At 56.4% G+C, this 23,791-nt stretch overlaps 2 protein-coding genes and 2 long non-coding RNA genes across 18 annotated transcripts; 2 read left to right on the forward strand and 2 right to left on the reverse strand.

Moving 5' to 3' along the window:
• Window positions 220–9,954, forward strand: HOXA10 (homeobox A10). 14 transcript variants are annotated; one of them, XM_013985769.2, is made up of 5 exons: window positions 226–794; window positions 5,224–5,459; window positions 6,667–7,141; window positions 7,874–7,932; window positions 8,331–9,954. In XM_013985769.2, the coding sequence occupies exons 3-5, from the start codon at window positions 6,714–6,716 to the stop codon at window positions 8,603–8,605; spliced, it is 762 nt and encodes a 253-aa protein (XP_013841223.1). In that variant the 5' UTR covers window positions 226–794; window positions 5,224–5,459; window positions 6,667–6,713; the 3' UTR covers window positions 8,606–9,954. The 14 variants fall into 14 exon arrangements, 11 of the variants coding, with proteins under 11 accessions (XP_020934149.1, XP_013841223.1, XP_013841224.1 ...); XM_013985770.2 differs by having other exon boundaries at window positions 5,286–5,459; XR_002340205.1 differs by having other exon boundaries at window positions 220–794; window positions 5,286–7,141; window positions 7,874–8,083; window positions 8,331–8,453.
• LOC102159438 lies at window positions 9,167–11,256 on the reverse strand. Of its 2 annotated transcripts, XR_002340417.1 has the most exons (4): window positions 10,810–11,256; window positions 10,085–10,218; window positions 9,410–9,433; window positions 9,167–9,244 (listed from the first exon to the last, which is right to left on the reverse strand). It is a non-coding gene; the product is annotated as an uncharacterized LOC102159438 (long non-coding RNA). The 2 variants fall into 2 exon arrangements; XR_002340418.1 differs by lacking the exon at window positions 10,085–10,218 and having other exon boundaries at window positions 10,810–11,106.
• HOXA9 (homeobox A9) lies at window positions 11,289–18,207 on the forward strand. Its single transcript, XM_003134838.6, has 2 exons — window positions 11,289–15,731; window positions 16,810–18,207. The coding sequence occupies exons 1-2, from the start codon at window positions 15,152–15,154 to the stop codon at window positions 17,046–17,048; spliced, it is 819 nt and encodes a 272-aa protein (XP_003134886.1). The 5' UTR covers window positions 11,289–15,151; the 3' UTR covers window positions 17,049–18,207.
• On the reverse strand, window positions 17,454–21,383 carry LOC106506841. Its single transcript, XR_002340419.1, has 3 exons — window positions 21,291–21,383; window positions 19,401–21,161; window positions 17,454–19,203 (listed from the first exon to the last, which is right to left on the reverse strand). It is a non-coding gene; the product is annotated as an uncharacterized LOC106506841 (long non-coding RNA).

Below are 23,791 nucleotides of genomic sequence, written 5' to 3' on the forward strand. Positions count from 1 at the left end.
TCTAACTGGCGCGACTGGAGAAATCAAGCTCAAAGGGGAGTGGGACAGACCCCGAGATGAATGTCTGGGTTGATAGACAGACGCACAGAGGTGAACAAGGACTCTCGAGGGGTGGCAGGGAGGGAGGGAGCAGGGAGGCCCAGGATTTAAGGAAAGACTTCCTTTGGGACAGTTAAAGATTAACCAAAGTCTCACAAGTTGCTAGAGAGAGTCTAGCCAGTGAGGAACTGTTCGAGGGCGGGCGGTGAGCGGGCGCGGGTTTGATTTCTGAGCCCTATAAAAGCCCATCCTCCGATGGCTGTGACAATGTGGTCGTAAACCCGTCCTGGGCCGGCCAATTTGCATATTTGGAATGCGCCGCTATAAACCCGGCTGGGGTTTTGCAGCAATTTCTTAGATGTAAAAATGAGATCTCTTTAGCAGCGGGGCTGGGCACATTCTCTCCCCCTGGTCTGCCTGGAGCCTGCTCTCCTCTCCCGGCGCCCGGCTGGAGTTCGGGCCCGGCCTAGGCGCCCAGCCGCCACGAGATGGCGCACTTCCGATCAATGTCAAAGCCGCCGGGGAGCCGGGAACCCCAGCGCGATTCTTGGCCTTTGTTCGCTTCTGATACTAGGAGCAGCACGTTACATTATTTCACTTGTCCCGCTCTCCTTCATATCCAAAAAAGAGGGGGCTCACCTTCAAGAAGTGGTCGGTGTTGTAATTTAAAGCAGAGCCCCTTCGCTAGGCCTTGCAGGCGTCGCGGCGCGGAGAAGCCAGCTCTCCCTTGGCAGTGATTTCGGAAATGTGTCAAGGTAAGAGGCCACAAGTTTAGCAGTTTCAATCTGGCTGGGGCAGGAGTGGGGCCGGTGTCTGAGCCGGGCTGGGGAAAGTGGCTGGGTTTGTGAGCTCTGGGGTGACGCTGCAGGCGCTCAGCCCACCCCACCCCCCTTCTCTCATCGCTCCCAAAGGTTGGAAAGCAGGGGGAGGCCTCAGTGGAAAAGTTGACGATTTTAACTCTCTGCGCCAGCATTTCACCTAAGGCTATCTTTAGATTTTGTAGAAATATTCAGAATGAGATGAACCAGGGATGGGGGCATCCAGGCAAAAGGGCCCGGGCTGCGCTGGGACATGGGATGTTGGCGCGGGGCGGGGGGTGAGATGGCGGGACTGGGAAAAACAGAAAGTTTCTACTCAAAACAATGAGGTGGTCAGCGACCATGGCCGCTGAGGCGGGCTCATTCCTCAGGACAGAAGGCATAGAGGACGCTGGCTCCCTACTAGGTTGCATCTCTAGGGTTGCCCAGCAGCCTGGGGGTAATCTTTGTTCTGGGGGGGAAAAAATGCAAATTCAGAAAAGCCGCATTAGAATTATTTGAGGCTGCTAGAGAAGTCTGTGTTGCTTATTTTTACCTCTATGAACCTGGCTGGAGTTTTGCAGCAAAGTCTTAGATATAAAAACAGATCTTTTGCAAATATGCAAAAATTATATGGGTAAATACCTACGCATTTTCAAAAGATGGCTCTGAGAATAAACTCATCAAGCAATCTCTCGATCAGAGTCGTCATAAAACAAGATTAAAATAGTCATATCGCTTCTATTTCAGAAGCCAGACTCAAACTCCTCTTTTCCTATATCTAATTTTTAAAATTCCAATATGCTTTCATTGGTTTCTGGAGATTCCCCCCCCCCAAAAAAAAACCATACAGGGCATGGGTGAGGTGGTGAGGAGTCGCAGAGAAAGTGGGTGCTGCCTGTGTGTGCTTTTAAGTGTGCATGTGAATTTTACCCGATCACGGTCACTAGTCTTTGTTGAGCGTGGTCTTCCAAACTCTGCCAGAGGAAAGCAAAGACTGGACGCTCACACGGTGCTCTCTGCAGCCCAAGCCATCCCTAAAACCCTTTCAAAGCTCCCTCTCTCATTTCAAGGCCAGAGGCAGTTTATTATGGACACAACTAAGAATATTGCAATTGAGGGGTGCATGTGAGAAGGTCCCAATCAGGAGAGAAGGGCCGGTTCTCTGGTGCAGATTTAGAAAAAAAAATTTAAAGCAAGTTGTTTAGGGAGAGATTGCACCTGATTGATTCTAAGCAGACACATCAAATAACCCTGAAAATGTTGACATTCTTAAAGATGAACGGGAAAAGGTTATTGCTCACCCCCCGCCAGATTTTAACTCTGTGGTAAATGCACATCAAAAAAGTCCAGAATTTTTGTTAAACCTGCATATGTGGAGGTAGCATTTATTTTCCCTCTGTGGGGCACACAGCTCAGCTCCACAGATGAGCAGACAATTCTGAGCCCAGAAAGCGCTGACCTCTAGATAGGAATTGTTTATTTTAATCTCAGTACCTTGTATTTTTTAAAGTTATATATTTTTTGTAATAAGTTTATTATTTCTCATGGTTTGCAAGGGCCTGCTCAGGAGAAGGAATCCACTATCCAGGAACCGCATGATAATTCCCGCCAAAGGGCTTATTTCACCAGCCTGGCATTTACTTCAGCTCCCCAGCCATGTGGGAGGATGGTGTTATCAACCAGGTAGCAATGAGCAATATTTACTCCTAAATAAAATATGGGCCCTGGTGGCTGCCCAGGCCTGGTGGAGCAAGCAGACACCAGAGAGTTTAGGTCAAAACATCCTGACCGCCAGAGAGAAATTCGGCAGCTGGGAGAGAGGGCAAAATGGAGAGAGAGAAGGCAAATGGGTAGGAGGGAGAGAGAGTCCCCAAACCAACTCAAGCTGCAACTGAATTGCTTTTTTAATCTCTCTGGGGAGGGAAACCCCAGGTATGCTGAGAGGATCCATGAATGGAATATTCTATTGAGGAAGCTAACACCTTGGTGTCACAGTCTGGGGTGTATAGCATCCTGGGGGCCCATCGGAGATGCTGAAAAGGCAGCAGGCATTTTACTTGAGCTTCTGCTGTGTGGCTATCTTCTCCTCTGAACCAGCGGGCAGGCCAATCTGTGTCGCAGGCTCTTCATAGCACTCGGCTGGGCAGGGGAGGTGGGGTGGCAGTCCTAGGCCAGAGAGGGCATCCCACACAAGTTTACACATTCTTCTTCTTCTTTTTTTTTTTTTTTCCCCCCAAGCAAGAAACAGCACAGACCTAACATCCCATTTGGCTTATTACAAGGGGAGAAAAGGACACTGGAGAGAAATAATCCAGCTCTCCCCCAAAGGGCCGCGAAGACCCAAATGCCAATGCCATGGTCTGTGAGCCCACAGCGGGCCTTCCACCTCCTCTACTCAGCAGCTGGGGTGGCCTTCTTGTAGCAGATGCCATACCAAAATGATTTTTTTGTAACCTTGGCTGGAGCGTGCATGTTCTTAAAACCCACACAGCCTAGAAGCCCATTTGGCTGCCCTACGGAGGAGCCCTAACTAGACCGACCCGAGCTGCCTACGGCCAAATACCCGGTTTGTCTTACCAGTCAAACTGGCAAGGCTGTTGAATTCCCAGAGGGTGCTGGAGCATTCTGAAGAGCCCAAGGAGAAGGCTTTGAGGGGTCTGTAAGCTTCTCGAAAATGATGAGTGAAATTGTGGGACTGAACACATGTGCACTTTTCACAGGCTAAGAGTCAGAACTTGGCCTTAGATTTTTCCAAAGGGAGCCTTAACTTCCAAAAAGGTTAAGGAAGACAGGTTTAGATCGTTGTCTTTCACTTTATTTTATTTTATTTTTTTAGCCTTCACTATCTCAAGCATTCTCTCTTATGGCCGGGCCCTTCCCCATCTGTGGTCTGGGAAGGTGCTTTCTGCATTTCATCCAGAAAGGTACCTTCCTGGCCCCCTGGCCTGCTGGGGCCCATTGTCCTCAAGGGACTATCTCCTGTACTTGGGACCTTCTTGCCACTGGGCAGACCTTTCCTGAGAGGCATGGACAGTGCTGAAGGGCAAAGCCCGCTGCTCGGGCAGTCCTGAGCTTTGTGGCATTTCCCAGCAGCACTGCCGAGCTCATCAGTCCCAGTCAGTTTCACTCTGCTGACAAGCTGGGTAAGGACCAAGCCCCTTTGGGGAAGGGTCCTACGCGGTGGGAATCGGAAGCTTTTGGTACTCAAGTTCGTTGACCTCGTGGGCCCAGCTTGATTAGAATTTGCCTTGGCCTTGTGTGTTTGTGCGATGTGGAGTTGGGAGGACCGTGCCCCGTCTCTCCGTACAGACTCTTCACTTGATTTGGCTGCGCCGCCACTGCAGCCTCAAGACCCTGTCGGATTGGAGAGAACTGGCTCTCTCATGCTCTCTCCCTTTTCACCTCTCTTTTTTCTCTCCCTCGGTCCTTCTTTCCTTCTGTTCCTTTCTCTCTTTCTCTCTCTCTATCTCTCTTCTCCACCCCAGACGCCCTTTCCGAGGAGCCCCGGGGCGCAGAGGGAGAAGCGGCTGGAGCGCAAGGCAAGCGGTGGCGCGGCCTCCCGGGTGCTGCGCGCCGCGCAGCCGCTGCCGGCAGAGACGGCAACTGCTTGCTTGCATCTCAGAAGCCGGCGCCAAGGCTCTGCCGCCAGCTCCCCTGATCGCTCTCCCTGGGTCCTCTCAGGCTCGGCTTCCTCCTCTGACTGGGTTCATACAGGAAAGAACAAGGCCAAGTGCTTGGCAAAACCCGGGATGCAAGGGTCTTTCCCTGCCAGAGGCAGAGGCCTGAGCGGTCTGCTTGCTGGGATCCAGGCGTTCAGCAGTTCCAGCCAAGCCCTCTGCAGGGGCAGGAGCTGGCAGAGCGCGCAGGCCTGGGGCATCCTGGAGAGCTGTAGCCCGCAGGCCAGGGGCAAGGCAGCGACCTCCTGGGCTCCGCTAGATCCGGCCGGAAAAGGTCGCATTTCCTGAGACCTGTATGAGGCCCACGCTTGGGGGCTAGCGCCCTGCGCCGGCCGTTTCCAGTTGACTAAGAGCGCAGTCCCTACCGCCAGGGAAGAAGGAGGCCCGGCTGTCTGCTGAGCAAAGGGCCTGGCCTCGGAACGCGCCTATAACTGGGCCGTGAGCCCAGCCAGGCCTCACAGGGAACGGATTTCCTCACCGCGGACCTCGTTAAAATGCGCACACCGCGGGAGTGAGGGCTGCCCCAGGCGCGGGTTTGGAGGGGGGGGGCGAGAGGGGAGGGGACGGAGAGGCAGGAGTTTGGTGACACTGGTTCTTGTCATAGCCTCGGGCAGCGTGCGAATGCCAAGGCTAAGGGGAGAGTTGGAGAGCTGTGTGGCAATGGTGCCCGCTGGCTGCACCCCCCCCCTCCGACTTTCCCCCTCCAGGTCTTTGCCCCTGGGCAAGCCCAAGACCCTGAAGACCGATGTTTCTTTCACTTCCTCGAAAGGCATGTGAGCGTGGAGGCTACCAGGGTGATGCCGCTGAGGGGTGCCTGGACCTGGCTCTGGCCTCGGAGTAAGGGTGGGGGAGTCTTTCAGCCAAAGTTGTCAGTCGCTTCGACCCCCTACTCCGGCCCGCCCACCAAGGTTCGCGGACGGGAGCTGCAGAGAAGGCAAGCCAGGTGAGCAGACGGTAGGCAAACGTCCTAACGGAATCAACCCATGGGTAGAGGAGGAGCGGGGCATGTAGCGGGCGGAGAGGCCAGGGCGGTGCATCTGGGGGGAGATTCTGGGAGAGGAGAAAGAGAGAAGTGGCCATCGCCAGCGTCCGGTCTGCTCTGGATGTCGGACCCCCCTGAGGATCCAGGTGGCCTTAGAACCAGGTCTGCCACTTTGGGGAGACAGCTCCAGGTCCAGGGCTGAATGGGAAGAGCTTGAAGCCCCTCCCGGCCCGCTGGGTGATTAGAGTACACTGGGGTCCGGTGGCTGATTCCGAAATTAAAATGGGGAGCACCCAAGGCGGGCCGGGGTGCACACCATAAACACCCCACTTGTTAACTGCGCAGGGCCCAGGGGCCCTTCAAACAGACCCCAAAGGAGGGCGCACATCTGGGCATGGGCGGGGCGAGCCCAGGGGCCAGGCCCCCCACCGGCCGCGATGGGGCAGCCCCCGCAGCTCCTGGCCTTTGGGCTGAGGTATCGAGTGTGCGTCTCGCGGCCCATCAATACAGATTACATATTTATATCAATCGCGGGCTCAGAGGGCGCCCTCGGAGAGCGGCCCCGCGCCTACGAAACCAAACTGGGAGTGGTCGCGCGGAAACTCTGGCTCAGGATTGGCTGCGGGCGCCCGCCGCGGTGCGGGGGGATTGCTAATCGTATTCAGCATGTTTTGCACAAGAAATGTCAGCCAGAAAGGGCTATCTGCTCCCTTCGCCAAATTATCCCACAACAATGTCATGCTCAGAGAGCCCCGCCGCGAACTCTTTTTTGGTCGACTCGCTCATCAGCTCCGGCAGAGGCGAGGCTGGCGGTGGTGGCAGCGGCGCGGGGGGCGGCGGCGGCGGCGGTTACTACGCCCACGGCGGGGTCTACCTGCCCTCGGCCGCCGACCTGCCCTACGGGCTGCAGAGCTGCGGGCTCTTCCCGGCTCTGGGAGGCAAGCGCAATGAGGCGGCGTCGCCCGGTGGCGGTGGTGGCAGCGGGGGCCTGGGGCCTGGGGCGCACAGCTATGCGCCCGCGCCTATAGACTTGTGGCTGGACGCGCCCCGGTCATGCCGGATGGAGCCGCCCGAAGGGGCGCCGCAGCAGCAGCCCCAGCAGCAGCCGCCGCCCCCGCCGCAACCACCCCAGCCCCCGCCGCAGGCCACCTCGTGCTCTTTCGCGCAGAACATCAAAGAGGAGAGCTCCTACTGCCTCTACGACTCGACTGACAAATGCCCCAAAGGCTCCTCCGCCGCTGCCGAGCTGGCCCCCTTCCCGCGGGGCCCGCCGCCCGACGGCTGCGCCCTGGGCACCTCCAGCGGGGTGCCTGTGCCCGGCTACTTCCGCCTCTCCCAGGCCTATGGCACCGCCAAGGGCTACGGCAGCGGCGGCGGCGCGCAGCAGCTCGGCGCCGGCCCGTTCCCCGCTCAACCCCCGGGGCGCGGCTTCGACCCGCCACCCGCGCTCGCCTCCGGTTCGGCGGATGCAGCCCGGAAGGAGCGAGCTCTCGACTCGCCGCCTCCCCCCACGCTGGCTTGCGGTGGCGGCGGCGGGGGCTCGCAGGGCGACGAGGAGGCGCACGCGTCGTCCTCGGCCGCGGAGGAGCTCTCCCCGGCCCCTTCCGAGAGCAGCAAAGCCTCGCCGGAGAAGGACTCCCTGGGTAAGCTGGGTGCGCTTGAAGGGCCGCAGTCAGGCGGGCAGACAGGCAGGCAGACCCAGAGAAGCGAAGCAGCGGAGAGCCAGGAGTCCGCACAGCAGCCGGCCGGCCTTGGCGCGAGCTGCAGGCAGGCTGACCTTGTGAACTTGCTTTTTAATATTTGGGCGTGGGGACGCAGTAAAAATTCACGTCCGGCTTAGCGCCGCACACCAAGACGACCTCCGCGTTCGCCTCATCTCACCCCGACTGGGGGCGAGCACACGGGCGAGCCGCTCCCCTCTTGTGCATGCCCTTCTCCGTGCCCCGGAGCACCCCAAGCCGAGGTCTGGGTCTGTCCTGCGAGGCGCGGCCCACGCGGGGGGAGGGGGAGGGAGGGAAAGTGGCTCACCCGCAGATAGCGCGGATGTTTGTAAGGCATCCAAAATAAGCAGCCGCCAGCACCAATAAATAAGCCCATTAACCGGCGAAGTTCGAGTTTACGATCCCCCTTGCTTTTTTTCTAAGTTGCTGGAGGGGCGGGAATCCTCCTTGCGGGGAGAAGAAAAGGCAAATCCGACCCGGACGCCTGGGCCCTGATCTGAGAGTCTGAGAGGGGCCATTTCGCTTCCCCTGGAACTGGAGTCGCCCAGACTGCACGTCCCTGGCTCCTGAAGAGATGTGAGGGAAGGCCCTTGACCTCAATCAGTTTTTTGTGCCTTCCCCTTGTCCCAACTATGCCCTTCCTCTCCTCATCAGGCCTTGGGCAACCAGGGAGCTGGAGGGAGACACAGCCACACAGGCCGACCCCCTTCTGAGTAAGCACCCCGCACCCCCAGTCTGGGGGCTGCAGGAAATGCTTGTCTGTCTTGGGGCGAGAAGCAAAGAAAGGCGTTAAGTTCAAGATATACAGCCTGCTCTCCCAGGCCTTTCCTTCTGCAAGTGCCTGGCAGCTTTGTGCGAAAACAGGTGTTTGGAAAAAAAAAAAAAGTTGAGAGAAATGTAAATTGGGGGAGTAGGTGTAGATTGGAGGCCCACTGGACTGTGCACATGATTTTTGAAGGCACGGCTCTCCTTGGGCAAACCGAAGGGGGCATAACTCCCTTGGCGTGACTTAGGGCATCCCTCTTATGGTAGAGATGACCTGAATTCACCCCTGCGTGCAGCCCGCGTGGCCTCAATTTAACCTTCCCCTCTTTATTTTCTTAAATGCCAGGCAATTCCAAAGGCGAAAACGCAGCCAACTGGCTCACTGCAAAGAGCGGCCGGAAGAAGCGCTGCCCCTACACCAAGCACCAGACGCTGGAGCTGGAGAAGGAGTTTCTGTTCAACATGTACCTTACTCGAGAGCGGCGCCTAGAGATCAGCCGCAGCGTCCACCTCACGGACAGACAAGTTAAAATCTGGTTTCAGAACCGCAGGATGAAACTGAAGAAAATGAACCGAGAAAACCGGATCCGGGAGCTCACAGCCAACTTTAATTTTTCCTGATGAAGCTCCAGGCAACGTGGTTTTCTTTTCCTTTCCTTTCTTTTTTTTTTTCTCTTTTTTTCTTTTTTTCCGCTTCCAGAGAGTCGTTCTCCTCCCTCTGTCATCGGCTCTGCCCAGGAACTCGCACCTGTGCCGGAGCCCCATTCCTCCCTCCCACACTCGCCATCTCGCTGGCCGTTACATCTGTGCAGGGCTGGTTCGTTCTGACTTTTTGTTTCTTTGTCTGTGTTTGCTTGGTGCTGGTCTATTCGTCGTTTTCTGGGGGAAAAAGCCATATCGCGCTAAAATTCTATAGAGAAGGATATTGGCCTAAGTGTCAAGTGGTGACTGGGATGGTTTGCTATCTCTGGGTTCCACTGCTTGAAACGGCCCCTGCCTTCCCCGGGGGAGCTGGTTTCCTCCAGGGCCGGCAAACCTAGCCGGAAGGCAGAGGTCCCATTGTAGGCAGCTGAGGTGTCTGGCCTGAGGTCAATGGTGCAAGGAGCCCTGCCACCGGGCTCGCCTGCCTGGCGTGCTGGGCTGTGTTTAATCAGGGGATACAGGCCCCTGTGTTTCTTTTTCCTTTCTTCCTTTCTTCCTTGGCAATGAGAAGGGCTTGCAGGCATGGACACGCAGCTTGGGAAAAGGGCTTGATGTTGGCTGATTGAAAAAATTTGAGAAAGTCAGAAAGATTAATTTTTCCTTCCTCTGTAAGATATCCCAGCTTTAAAAGAAAAAAAAAAAAAAAAGAATGACCGGGAGAAGGAGACTTCTCTTCCAGTTTGTGTAAGGTCTTGCATTGCAGGACGAAATTACTTCACTTACCTCTGAATTTCCATGTTCTTCTGGCTGTAGATTTAAAAAAAAAAATTGAATGTAGTTTTGTTAGTACATGCAGATTTAGTGGATTTTTTAGTCATAAAATAATGGTTACCACTGGTAACACGACAAGCACATCATAATTCTCCCTATCTTGTGGAGTCCCCCCCCACTCCCCCCCTTTTTTTCTTTTCTTTTTCTTTCCAAAATTCATGGAAGCCAAGGAGGGCAGGGGCAAGCGGAATAGACTAGAGAAGGGAGACATTTTTGGGGTTTCCTTTATACTGTGAAGTTACATGCATAAAAGGGTCAAACCTGTAGGTGCAGAAAAAGAAAAAAACTATAAAATACAAATCTGTATAAATGTCTATTATTATGAAAAATCGCCAATCTTGTTTTATGCAAATGCATTCTATCGTTATTATAAATGTTAGTTCTAGCTCTATTTACTTCTAATCTTAAATCAGAATAAATTAATATTGTAATGCTGCTGTGCGTGGAAAAAAGATGATGTTTATGTTCTTATAGAAGAATAAAAGCTGTGGAATGAAGCTTTTTAATTTTACCTCTTTTTTTTGACTTCTTATCTTCACCTTCCACTTTATCCCGTCCACCACTTTTACAACAGGAGGACTAGCCCGCGCCCCCTGCAATTACTTTAGGCATCTATTTAAATATTACCTAGACGGTCGTAATTTGTCTGGGCCCTATAGCCCTGGTGCCGTAAGGTTTGTCGGCTTTTGTTCAGTTTTATGACTTGCTAGTATATCTGGATTGTGGCTGTCTTGGACCAGTGGTTTCAGTTGAGAGGGGAGCTGCATAGACAGAGGAAGCCAAACAGGATTTCTTTCAGGAGCCCCAGGGAGGTTTGCAGAGGCCGCCTATTTCGTGGGTCCCCGGGTCCTAGATGACCCCCAGCCTAGGATTCCGGGGAGCAGGCTGGGCCCACAGCGCGTCCCTGGCGTGCGCGGCAGCGGTTAGGTAGCCGGCGGCGGGGCTGCGTGGGGCTCCCCCCCTCCCCCAGCAAGGCCTCCCCCACCTGGTCGCCCTCCGCGGGGCCACGCGTTTCCTGCTCGCGGGAGGTGGGGGGGGACAGTCAGAGGGAGGGGGCGCGGGAGCGCGCGCCCCGGCTGGCGGGCCCGCTGGGAGGGAGAAAGGGGGAGCGCGACGGGCGGGGAGCGAGCGCGGGAGGCCGAGGCCAGACAGGGAGCCGGGCTCCGTGCCGTCCCCGGCGCTTTCGAATCGCCCAGGGCTGCCGCCGCTCGGCGCCGCGCCGGCTCGCTGGGCTGCAAGATTTGGGAAAGCAGCACGCGCCCTGCCGGCTCTCTCCGCTCTTCTCGCTTTCTCCCCTCCTTCCATTTCCCTCTCGCTCTCCTTTACCTTCCTCCTCCCTCTCCCAGGTTTACCTTCCTGAGGCCAGTGGCTTTTTTCTCTGACATGCCTTAGCGGCAGCCCGGGACACGCAGTGGCAGTGGCGGGCACAGGTTGGCGAGGGGCCGGGCGCGATCGCAGGGTTCTCCCTTGGCGGCGGCGGCGGCGGCGGTGGCGGCGGCGGCGGCGGCAGTGGCGGCGGAGGGCGAGGCAGCTTCGCGCGGGCTGCATCAGAACTGGTCGGTGATTTAGGTAGTTTCCTGTTGTTGGGATCCACCTTTCTCTCGACAGCACGACACTGCCTTCATTACTTCAGTTGAAATCGTCTCCAGGTACCTGTGCGCGCGGGGGCCGGGCCGTGCCGGGCGGGGCATCCAGGCCCTGGTCGCGCCTGGCCTGCGGTGGCAACCTCGGCTTATCTCGCGCAGGAGCCTCGACCCTGCCTCGTTCTCAGCTCTCTGCCAGACTGCTGGCCTCACCCCCCATCTCCACCTGGCCAGGAGCAGGTACGGTCAGGTTAGCTGCTCCATCGCGGACGCCAGGGGCGTGGTAGGAATTCTGGGCCGCGGGCCATTCAAGGTCAGGGGCGCACGCTTCCATCCTGGGCCTCCCCGGCTCCAGGCCTCCGCCTGGCCAGGGACTCCGACATTCTCTTGCAAGGCTGGGGTGCCTCTAGCCCCAACCCAGGGAACAAATCAGGAAAGACCCCTTGACCAGTGGAGATTCCGGCCAAATTAGGAGAGACAGGAGTGACAGGGGCTGGGATCCTGGCCTTGTCAATTACCTTTCCCTCTGTAAGCCGCTCTCTACTCCCAAGAGTTGCCTTTGCCTCTTTTTCTTCCTTCCTTCTTTCCTTCTCGCCTTTCTTCCTCTTTTATCTTTCTTGTTTTCTTAGCTCCTTTTTTTTCTCTTTCCTTTTCTTTAGTTTTCTTTCATTTTCAGTCTGTGTCCGGGTTTTCTTCCTCTGCCACCTTTCATTCCCCAACCACTCCTTTGGGACGGACCCTGGAGACATCAGGGCCTGCAGGGGGGAAACCTGGAGGGATCTTACTTTTCTATGCGTGCCCAGGTGGAGGTCAGAATCTGCTGCGGAAGGGCTCAAGGGCCGCGGCTGTCGAGGGCTGCGGGTCTGGGCCTGGCCGAGCCGAGGCGCAGACAAGGCCTCGGTTACGATCACGACCGTATGGCGGCGGCCTGGCGTTCCTACTCCGCGGGTCGGCAACGGCAGCCTAAGAGATCTGATTAGGAGGCATTCAGGGTTTTGTGTGTGTGTGTGTGTGCCTACTCCTCGGGCAAGGAGGCCAGGACCTGGACTGAGGCCCAGCCAGGTTCAGTGGATCATCACGCAGGAAACTCGGTGGGGAAGCTTTCTCGGCTCCGCAGGCCTACCAGTCCAGGCTCGGGCTTTAACCGCGATAAGGGAGCCCCGCTAGGACAAAGATTGGCTGCTTGCCTGCCGGTAGCTTATATTAGGTTCAGACTATGTCAGATATGGCATCCTTGTAAGGACAGATGCTGGAGAAGGGAAGCCTCTGGTGCCAGTCCGTTTCAACTAATATAGGAAAGGAATTCTAAATTCCACAACCCTTGGGATACAAACTTGAGTCCATGTTCCAAGTTGTAGGCCACCGTTGGAAGCCAGAGGGACCATTTTCACTACCAGGAACTGAAAACAACTTCCACGCTTCCCTGTCCTCCAACACACTTGCCGGGCCTTCAGGCTCAAGCCCACGGAGCAGTGGTTTCCTTCCCAGCTCCAGCAGCCCAGGAATTATTTTCACTGCTCAGTCTGTGCTCCTGTTACCCGAAAGGCCAGTACACTTCCCCTGAATTCCTCTCTGCCATTTTCAGGACCTGAGTACTGGATTTGTTTTGGAGGCCAAGGTTTTTGAACTCTGGGGCTAGAAAATGCAGTTTTAATTACACCCATTTGTTATTTTTTATAGGCACACACAGCTCCTTTCACTTCTCCAATAAGAGCAGACACAGGAGCCTGAATAGTCTCTCTTCAAACATGTGGACTGCATAGGAATAATATTTGGTTTTTTGATACCCCTCTCTTCTAGGCACCAGTTTCATACTCAAGGCCTGCTAATTATTTAGTAATGATGGTGTGTGTGTGGTGGGGGCGGTTAAAGCTAAACAAACAGCCTTTCGTTTTAAACTTACTGTTAATAATCCTTGTCTTCTCCGGTTACGGAAAAGTGGAAATGCAACCTGGCGTGTCCAGCCCGTTTGCATACAATTACAATTAGGAGCGAAGGTTTCCTCCGGGGTTAATTTCTCTTAATGAAAATCTAAGAGGTCCGGTGAACTGCCAGATATCTGGGACACCTTGGGCTGCGGTGGGGGTGGGGATGAGGCGGAGGGATTTACAAGGGAAAGAAAATATTAGTAAGGAGGGGGCTGAGGCGGCCGGCCGGCCACGTCGGAGTTCATTGTGTCGGCCGCTTCCCTCTTCCGGCTCCGACGAGGAAGGGGCACCCGGTTGCTCTTCGTGCGGCTTCGCAGCCTCATTCTCGGGGAGAACCTGGCATTTGAGGGCTCCCGCCTGGGTTAGGGATGTATCACGGTTGGGGGAGGGGGTTAATGGGACTGTCGGGGAGGATGAAGGCAAAAAAGAAGCTGGAGCGACTCATGCCGCCCACCCGCCCGCCCGCTCTCTCGCCCTCGCCGCCAGGGAAGTGGGCTAATGAGAAACACACGCTTGCAAACACAGTGTTCACACGTGAATTTAATTACCCCGTTTTTAGGAGTCGTCTCTTTCTGTCCGGATTTGGGGTAGCCCCCCCCCCCAATTAACATACAGGCCTTGGCCTTTTAATTTACCTCTGAAAGACCCTAAGCGGTAAGAAACATCCTTCTCAATTTGGCCAACCTAAGGAATGAGATTAAAAGCCAATGCCTTGTGCAGCTTCCCGTTTTAATTTCTAGCCCTGGACTTGAGCTGCGGCCCCTTGCTGGGGACTTTGTAACTGTACTAAGCTGCGGGTCGGATGGGTAACCGAGGAGGGCCCCAGGCGGCGGCCAGGAAGGAAGGGGCCCATGGCCAGCCGCCCCGGTGCTGCGGTCCTCCCAGCTTGGAGCAGCGGGGTCTCTTAGGCGGGGCTGCTTTTTCGCCAGCCGAAGTCGCCTTCCACTGATGCTGCCTCGTATTTTTTTGTTGTTGTTGTTGTTTTTTGTTTTTGTTTTTGTTTTCCCCCCTCCCGCAGCTCAGGTTCAGGGAATTCGACCAGGCTTGCAGAGATCAGCGTTAAGGCTCCGAGCACAGAGCTGAGGCGCCTGCTGCGTCCGCCCAGGGAGAGTGATTCCCTGCTGACGCTGAGCCGGGCGCGCGTGTGCGCGGGGTTGGGGCCGAACCGGGCGGCACAACCAGGCCCTCAAACCGATCGCCTCGGGGACTGCCGGCCACTTTCTCCCTGGCCGCTCCTCCAGGCCCTCGCCGGAGGCTCAGTGGTGAATTTGGGAGCTGCTCGGGAGTCCAGCAGTCCAGTCGGGCAGATTCTAGGGCCGCATAATAGGTGGTGCCCTCTCGGCGGCCTGTCCCTGACCAGCGCGCTGGGGCAGGGGCAGCGGTGGCTCAGTTTGGGACGGATACTGCGTTGAATTTGACTTTTCTCAGCCAGCCCGGGGTAAACTCGCATCTCCCGGGACCGCAAAGATTATTTACAGGGAGCTCGCCAACCAAACACAACAGTCTAATTTAACCTTTCCAAGTCCTCGTAAATTTTTACAGCTGGGAGTCACGACGAGACAAACGAATCTGTTGGTCGTTCCCAACTTCCCACCAGCCTGTGTGGCTTCTGAAACAATAACTCCTTATGAAATATCATAAATATGGATTTAAATACAGTAGAGCGAGAATGCGATTTGGCTGCTTTTTTATGGCTTCAATTATTGTCTAATTTTATGTGAGGGGCTCCACTGGCCGCACTCGCACGCGGGACCCGCGCCTTGCTGATGGCGTGATTAATTGTGATATAAAATAGTCCGCTTAAGAAGTGTGTGTCTGGTGGTGGCGGTGGGAGGGGAGGCAGTACAGAGGCAAGGCCAGATTTGATCTTTTAATCTTCGTTGGCCACAATTAAAACAAACCCGATCGTGGAGCGCCGCGATCCCTTTGCATAAAAACATATGGCTTTTGCTATAAAAATTATGACTGCAAAACACCGGGCCATTAATAGCGTGCGGAGTGATTTACGCGTTATTGTTCTGCGAAGCGAGCACGTGACGCGCGCGGCCAATGGGGGCGCGGGCGCCGGCAACTTATTAGGTGACTGTACTTCCCCCCCCTGGTGCCACCAAGTTGTTACATGAAATCTGCAGTTTCATAATTTCCGCGGGTCGGGCCGGGCCGGCCAGGCGCGGGGCACGGCGATGGCCACCACCGGGGCCCTGGGCAACTACTACGTGGACTCATTCCTGCTGGGCGCCGACGCCGCGGATGAGCTGAGCGCGGGCCGCTACGCGCCGGGAGCCCTGGGCCAGCCCCCCAGGCAGGCCGCGGCGCTGGCCGAGCACCCCGACTTCAGCCCTTGCAGCTTCCAGTCCAAGGCGGCGGTGTTCGGCGCCTCGTGGAACCCGGTGCACGCGGCGGGCGCCAACGCGGTGCCTGCGGCCGTGTATCACCACCATCACCACCACCCCTACGTGCACCCCCAGGCGCCCGTGGCGGCGGCGGCGCCGGACGGCAGGTACATGCGCTCCTGGCTGGAGCCCACGCCCGGCGCGCTCTCCTTCGCGGGCTTGCCCTCCAGCCGGCCTTATGGCATTAAACCTGAACCGCTGTCGGCCAGAAGGGGTGACTGTCCCACGCTTGACACTCACACTTTGTCCCTGACTGACTATGCTTGTGGTTCTCCTCCAGTTGATAGAGAAAAACAGCCCAGCGAAGGCGCCTTCTCCGAAAACAATGCTGAGAATGAGAGCGGCGGAGACAAGCCCCCCATCGATCCCAGTAAGTGTCTCCTCCCTCCAGACCAGCCACCGCCTCCACGCCGGCCGCCCGGATCTGCCGGCCTTCCAGCTTTCTCCAGAGCCTGCCTTCGCCCGCGCTGGGAGCCTCCTGAGCAGAGGCCGGGAGCCAGAAGTTGCTGTTCGGGAGGCCTCAGATGGGGCCCCAAGTCCAGAAAGCAGTGACAAGCTGGCCCGCAGGGCTCCGGGGGAGGGGAGGCGGCTGCAGCCGAGAGAGGGGGCGGGGCAGGGGCTGCGAGGACGAGCCAAGATCTGCCGCCCCTGCCTTGGCGGCCCGGGACCAAGACAGAAATACTTCGGGCTGTTCTTCGAAAGCAGAGCGGCGGAGAAAGTCTTTTGTGCGGCTAGATTGTACGGGAGCGGCAGCAGCAACTGCAGCCGAGGCAGCCAGACCCGGGACGCTGGGGAAGACGGCCGATTCCCTCCACTTCTTGCCTTCAGCCAGTGGCGGCGTAAATCCTGCCCAAGATGTGGCTGCAGGCGGCTGGGACACGAGGGTCCCCTGAAAGATTATTCAAATAAACTGGAGAAGTGATCAACGGCCTTGGGATGCCTAGGGGTGCCCGTGGTGGCCTGCCCAGCTCCCACGGCCTTCCAGGGAGGTCAAAATAAGGAGTAGGGAGAGTGGAAGGAAAGGTGGGGAGGAAAGACACGCAGAATCAGTGAGGGGAGAAATAGAATATCGAACTTCCTAAAGAACACGGGGCAGCGTGGTTCCCCCCTGTGCGGCAAGAGAGAGATGTTTTCAAATTTCACTCCGTACACAATGTGCAGAGAGTGAGAGGAAAGAGAGGAGGGGACAGGAGGACAGAGGAGGAGAAAGGAGAGCCTGGGAGGGGAGGGGGGAGCCGCGGTTTTACTGCGTGCAATTGTATGTGACCGTCCCTGCGTCTGTCTGCCAGGGTTCCATTGTGTCGGAGACTCGGCTGCCTTCCCTAACCAATTCACCAGCATCCTGCACTTTGGCCGAAGACCCCCTAGGAGTTTTCCTAGCCCCCAGCCGAGGGGGTGGGTGTGCTGCTTCTCCTCCTAAACCCCTGGTCTCTCTCCCCCGCCCGCAGGTAACCCGGCTGCCAACTGGCTCCACGCTCGCTCCACACGGAAGAAGCGCTGCCCGTATACAAAGCACCAAACACTGGAACTGGAGAAAGAATTCCTGTTCAACATGTACCTCACCAGGGACCGTAGGTACGAGGTGGCCCGATTGCTCAACCTCACCGAGAGGCAGGTCAAGATCTGGTTCCAGAACCGCAGGATGAAAATGAAGAAAATCAACAAGGACCGAGCAAAAGACGAGTGATGCGAAGGCGATCCAGTTCATTTAGAGAAGAGAGAGCGAGCTAGAGAGAAGAAGAACTGCCCGTCCCCTTCTTCTACCCCCACCCCACCCCAGCCTCCACCACCCCGCACAAAGCGGCTCTAAACTCCAGGCCCTCATCTCCCCCTGGCAAACCCCGCTCAGGCTGGCTCCTTGGCCTGCCACTTTGATGGAGGAGGTATTGTAAGCTTTCCATTTTCTACAAGACGGAAAAAAAAGGGGGGCATTAGCGCTGATGGCTGTGTGTGCTAGCCTGTATATATTAAAAAAAAAATCTACCTGTTCCTGACTTAAACAAACAGACAAAAAAAAAAAACTACCTTTTTATAATGCACAACTGTACTGCGGGCTGTATAGTTTTTAGTCTGTGTAGTTAATTTAATTTGCTTTTTGTGCGGCAGAGCGATCTGCCCAGATACTTGAACACTGTGTTTTATTGTGGTAATTATGTTTTGTGACTCAAACTTCTGTGATGGGTGACGCACCCGTTGTGATTGTGAAAAGCTAGAATTCGATTTGAACTCAGGTTGTTTTTGAGGGAGAAAGCAGTTGCATAGAGTATAGCTCTGTAGTGGAACATGTCTTCTGTATAACTAGGCTGTTAAACTTTGGTTGTAAACTAGCTGTAAGGATATCCCAGTGAAATAAAATAAAATAAAATAAGAAAAGAAGAGAAAGTGTTCTCCGGGACACACAGATTCATGGTTTTTCTCCACTCGAAATGCGGGCATTTTAGTCTGTACGTGCTCTATAAATCTGTCTTGTCAATTGTATATATAGAATCCACGTATTAAAGAAAAGTCATCAAACACGCTTGAATATTGTTTTTGCACCAAACATTGAGGAAATTTGGAGCTATACATATGTGCAGAAGGTTACTACCTATGGTTTACGTTGAATTTTAATTGGGGGAAAATGAATGCTTATTGTAACGGAGTTAATTTTATTGATAATAAATTATACGCTATGAAACCGCCATTGGGCTGTTCTAGATTTGAATCCTTGATGAATCTGGGGTTTCCATCGGGCTGAACGTACACTGTATATTTTGCAATAGTTACCTCAAGGCCTACTGACCAAATTGTTGTGTTGAGATGATATTTAACTTTTTGCCAAATAAAATATATTGATTCTTTTCTAATTTTTGCGGGTCAGCTCTTTACACCATCTTCTCCGGGGCCGGGGAACCTGCGGTGGGGGGGGCGGGTGGCGGAAGGGAGGAGAGCAGAAGCTCAGTTTTGTCTCTGGTGGGCCTTGGGCGCCTGCCGCAGCCAGGCCGGGGCGACCTGGGCTCTGCCTACCAGGCCGGCTGCCAGCGGAGGAGGAAGGCTGGGCAACAAGAAGCGGCCAGGCCCTGCTCCCCGCTTTGTGTCCACTTGCGGGGGACCGATCGGGGAGGCCTCGGAGTAGCCGGGCTGGGGTGTCGCGGGTGGCTGGCCAGCAGCTGGGAAAGGCCACTCTTCCATCTTGGCGCCCCGAGGAGTTCCCGAGCCCGGATCCAGGGGACCCCGCGGGCCTACTTCCCGGGCGGGAGGAGGAGGGGATGGCGGCAGGACCGAAGGAGTCTGCGGGGAAAGAAACTGGAGCAAACACTCCGCAACGTGGCCGCAGCCACGGACAGACGGGCGCTCTCGGGGGACCGAGGGCTCGGTCCCTGCGCCCGCCCCCGCGCCTCCGCATCCTACCAGGCCCGCCCCGGGGCTTCTGGGTCCCGCCCCGCGCACCCTTCCCGGGCACAAGTCCCGACAGAGGCAGAGCCGAGGCAACCGACCAGCCCCAAGCGCCATAAAAGAAAATGAGGGCTGTTACCGTTTATGGGGTGTAAAGGGCTGCGGGGGGAACCGGCACGACTTTGCAGGCCCGAGGGCCTTCTAGATGGGGAGGAGGGTTCAGCCTCATCTCCCCACCCCTCTCTTTTCTCGCCCTCCCTCTCTCCACCCCCCACCCCCGCGATTTCGGCAAAGTTATCAGTGTTTGGGCGCGTTAAAGGGGAACGGAACGCGGGGGACTGGGGCGTCCGCACACTCACCGCCACCCCGCCGCCGGGTTGGGACGCCCTCTGTTGTTGCAGACAGAAGGAACTTCAAAGAATGGGCAGTAAGGGTGCAGTGCCATAAAGGCCGGCTCTGCGAACTGTCTGGAATTCGGCCCTTAATGAGTTTACAACTGTCCAGCCCCAATTAAGATTTTCCACCAAAGCCCTTTCATTTGTTTGCTCTGTCTGCCGCCGATAAAGCGGCTGCGGAAACAGCTCTCTTTTATGGGCACTGCCCTCTCGGCAGCGTCGATTCCGGGCTCTGTGCAGCCCCCCCCCCCCCCCCACCATGGGCCTACCTCCAGCTTTGGGAGTGGGATACGGGATCCGCGGCGGCTGCTGACGAAGTTCAGGCCCGGCTGCTGGGCTGCAGTATCAAGATGCGGCCAGCAGATGGCAGTGTGGCTCCACGCAAGAGGCGTCCGCGCCGCCATCTCCCGCCGCCACGACCCTGGGAAGTTCCTAAGATGTCGACTTGATACGAGCTTTAATGGAATCGGAGCCCCAGATTTGAGTGAACGGCGGTCGTATATTTTCGGTGCTGCTCACGCCTGGCCGGGAGCCTCGCTGAGAAACAAAAAGCAAGCGGCGGGCCCTGGCCAGACCTACCCCGCGCCCGCCTCCCTCTCCCCCACGCCGGGGGCCTAGCGCTGCGGGGCTGCAGTGGTCCGGCGGCTGCGGGGCGATAGCACCAGGCGCGAGGACCGATCCAGGGTTACCGTCCCCAGCCCGGGACAGGCCTCGGGGCGGCGGGACTCTCGGAGAAAGCGGCTGACTGGCGGACAGACATTAGGACTAAGGCCTGCAGGCCCTGGACCTGGTGACCCCCTAGAGCGTGTCCAGAAGGCACACACGGCGGCCAAGGGTCCAGCGGCGGCCCGGGAGGTCCCCCAAGGCTGCAACCCCGGTACAGGGTCGGGAGAGCCAGCGCCCGCGGGCGAGCCGGGAGCCTAGGGCGGTAGGCCGCCTTAGAAACGTGAAAACAAAATCAGGCGGCTGAAAATTGGGCATAAAGGCGTTTTTGGTAGCTGCCCGGTGTGGCTCTGGCAGGACGGAGAATCCTGGGGGACAGACCAGGAACTGCTTTGGTTATTCTAAAATAAACGTGATGTTTAAAATAATTGTATTAACGTCCCAGCTCCAGGATAGGCGCTCACATGGTGAACGCCGCGCTTGCTTTCTCTCGCCGCCGACTTTCCTCTGCGGTGAATGCACCGAGGATACGCAGGCGTCCCCGGCTCAGGAGGCCAGGAGCTGGAGGGAGGGCACCCCAATCCAGGCCCAGTCTATCCCCAACCTTGGGCAGGCCTCCTCCAAGAAGAGGCCCGGAGCGCGGGTGCGGTGATCCGCCCCGGTGCAGGGTGGTTTCACAGGAAGGGAACACGCAAAAGCAAACGGGGAACCCTTGGAAGCAGCCCGGAGCCCTGTGAACAAGCCACGCGGTGCATTTATTTGGGTTGTAATAATCTCGGCCAAGTCCACAAAATGTTTACAACCTGCATCGCGGCGCTGTACACGCTTGTTAAACTGAGAACTGGATTTTTGGCTAACATTTTTCCTGGGTGTCTCTTTCCCTCCCTCTCCCCCTAGCCCTTTTCTGTTTATATACGCCCGTGGGTATTACAGACACACGCCTTCCTTATATTTCCTTACATCATACACGAAATTTCACAGCATCTGATTGAAAGGGTTTTATAACTTCCCCAAGAGCCGCCAGTGGCCGTGTATCCAAGCCGCAGATACAAAGCTCGATTTACGCAACTACAAATACATGGCGAAGGAGCTGATCCGTGGCGGCCGCTTCTCTCCACCGATCGGGGAGGCCTCAGGTAGGTGCAGGCCGGTCGGGAACTCAGAGGCCTGCCTCACGGACTGCAAGGTGGGGCCTCTCTTGCCCTTGGCCGGCCGGTGGCTGGGAGGCGGCTCTGCCTGCTCGGCTGCGGCTGCCGCCGGGGAATTGCTTTCCGGAAAGCCGCGCAGAAAAGACCCCGCGCCGGCCGCAGCTCCTTTGCCCTCATCAGGGATGAATCTGTCCCCGCGCCGCGACGGAAGCCTGCTCTCTGGATGGAGAAAAAACGCACGGCCCCGCGCGAGTGGTGCGGGTTGAAACGCTTAGAGAAACGAATCGCTAGCAGCCCGACTCTCAGAAGGCTCCATTCGCTCCCCTAAAGCTGGGTTTACTTTCTTACCTGGATTTAAATATTAAGGTCTATTTGATAACGAAAAACAGGGGAAACACTTTCTGTTTGGTAGGTCGGATCCCAGCTCCAGGAGAGCGCTGGGAAAATGTCTTTAAAGACAGCTCCGCTGATTAGAAACCTGCCTTCACGTGCCCGCTCCGAGTCAAGCATCAACGAGTATGTCTGTGAATATTACCACATATAACTCAGTGCGTTGGTGTCTTTCCAGCCAAATAAGTAGAAAAACGGAGGCTCGAGAACACGCAATTAAAGAGGCCGTATTGAAAGCCTGGTTTTGCCTGGCCTTTTCGTTTTAAAACGTGGCTGCAAAAGTTAGGAAGGGAAAGAGCAGCTCAGAAACGAAAGGGGAGGTTTCAGTACCCACAGGACTTGGCCCAGAAGGTTGACTTGGGCCCAGAAAGGCCGAGGCCTTGCCGTCAGTGTCTGGACCCTCTTTGGCCCAGGAGAAGGAGCATCGCGTCCTGCCAGGACCGCTTGGACCTGGGCCGCACAAAGCCCTGGCAAGGATGAGCCTGTGGCACAGGCTCCCAGCCCTCTTGGCTGAGAACACATCCTTCCCTGGGCTCCCAGAAATCGCTCCCCACTCAGTGTGTCCAGTCGCCCCACTAGGGCAGGTTCTACTTTAAACGCCATTGCTGTCGGCGGCTCCAGCCACCCAAGTCTAGACAGACGGCGGTGGTGGCCGGTCTTTCTCTTTACATCTTGCTCTGTGTCACCCGAGGAACAATTTATTGGTCTAAGACTGTCTAATTCCACCTCTTTGATCTCCTAGCCTTCGTCTTGTTTGTTTGGTGGTCCTTTAGCTTTCTTAGGTTTTTATTTCCAGCCCCAAAGTAATGCTATTTGGAATTTTTTTTTCTTTGCCTTCTACTCTTACCGTCTCCATTCCTCAGCAGAGACAATCATTCTGGCCCTCCACAAAGGGCATCCCCGGATATTGCTGCACTATGGCCCCTATACCCCCAGGGGAAAACACCGGGCACCCACCTGCCCAACAGCCCCCTGCCTTCCCACCCACACCCCTAGGCAGTCCACTAGGCCAGAGCTGGGTTCCGTTGCATCCCAATGTGAATCGTACTGCTGCCTTTTGTGCTTCTGGGACCCCCTGAGAGGATGAGGTGAACGGGGGCCGCCTGGATCCTCTGAAAAGTGATGGGAAGTGCTTTGTACACAAGGAACCAAACTCCATAATTCCAAGGAGAATTTCCGGGGCAATTCCATTGTGAGGTCGGGTTTATGGTGTGCAATCGAGCCGAGCAGTAAAAGGCATACTGACCTGGCCGCTGGGCTTGCATCAGGGCCTGGGTCGTTTATGAGGCGTTTAGGGGAAGGGTTTACCCCCACCATCCTCCAGGGAGTGGTCCGGCGGCGAGGGCTTCAGCTGATCCAACCCTGCGCAGAGGTTGGAGGCTTGGGAAGGTAAGCTCGGTGACATGGGGCCATGGGTGGGAGAGAGTGAGACCACTTTGGGCTCCACCGTGAGCTAGTCCATGAGAAAGTGAAGCTGCTAGAGCTGGTGGCTTTTCCGAAAAGGTCCCTCTTTTGTTTAGGGGGTCTCCAAAAGAAATGGAAATCCATAGTGGGCTGCAGTCCCAAGGCACCTGGGCCCTTCGTCCTCTCCGCATTGGCTCTAATGCATGTATGGCTCCCAGGCAGCCAGGCCCATGAGGAGCTGACTGAGGCCCAGGGGTGGCCCCAGTGAAGGCTACCAGAAACCCCTCAGCACCACTGGTACCTGAAGCGGTGTGGGCCTCCAGGTGCCAACAAGCTGAGGGAAAAGAGACTGGGCTCCCCTTGAGCACAGGGGGACACCAAGGGTGGCAGGGAGGACAAAAGAGTGTCTGGCCATTTCTTAGGCTGCCAGAGGCCAGCCAGGTGCCCAGGAGCGAAGGCACAGAGCCTGCCAGCCAGCCAGGGCAGCGATACCCAGGAGGAGGGAGGGGAGCCTCATGTTAATAAATCTGCTGGCAAGTGAGGCTCATTAATAGATAAATATTTCACTGCTTCCTAGAGGGCGGGTAAACAGTGCACCACCGATTAAGGAAAGGAAGCTGAGAGACCTCGACTTTATTCCAACCACATGGTTCCAGTTTGCGGTGGCCTTCGCGCTGCAGCTGGAAGCAACCCTGTGCCTGCCCCATCTGGATCTGAGTCCTAAGTTGGCCAATGGCTCACTGGACCCGGGAGGGGATAGTCGCAGGCAAGGCGATCTGCCCAGAGCCGCGACTTGCTCCCCGGGCCACTGCGGGGCGGGCGGGTGCGCGGGGTGCGGAGACCCTCCCTGGGCTGGCAGAAAGAAGGGCAGGGAGGGCCGGCTGGCTTGGTCCAGCGTTCGGTAATAGGCTGGAGGGGACTGCGCCCCGCCGGCTCCGCGGGGCATCTGCAGGCCAGGGGTCCAAGGTGGCGTTGGCCTGAGTCCCCGCTCGGAGCTTCAGGAGTCCTTTTCCCGCGGGACGCGCCCGGCCGGCCGGGCGCGGGCAGATTCGTTA

The sequence above is a fragment of the Sus scrofa genome, chromosome 18 (genome assembly GCF_000003025.6).
Source record: "Sus scrofa isolate TJ Tabasco breed Duroc chromosome 18, Sscrofa11.1, whole genome shotgun sequence".
Classification (NCBI taxonomy): Eukaryota; Metazoa; Chordata; class Mammalia; order Artiodactyla; family Suidae; genus Sus; species Sus scrofa.

Bases quoted from the DNA above. Each gene is read 5' to 3' on its own strand.
- HOXA10 (XM_005673291.3), top strand. From the start codon at position 6,181: ATGTCAGCCAGAAAGGGCTATCTGCTCCCTTCGCCAAATTATCCCACA. The intron at 7,142-8,330 runs GTAAGCTGGGTG...CTTAAATGCCAG, and splicing joins GCCGGAGAAGGACTCCCTGG to GCAATTCCAAAGGCGAAAAC.
- HOXA9 (XM_003134838.6), top strand. From the start codon at position 15,152: ATGGCCACCACCGGGGCCCTGGGCAACTACTACGTGGACTCATTCCTG. The intron at 15,732-16,809 runs GTAAGTGTCTCC...CCCCGCCCGCAG, and splicing joins CAAGCCCCCCATCGATCCCA to GTAACCCGGCTGCCAACTGG.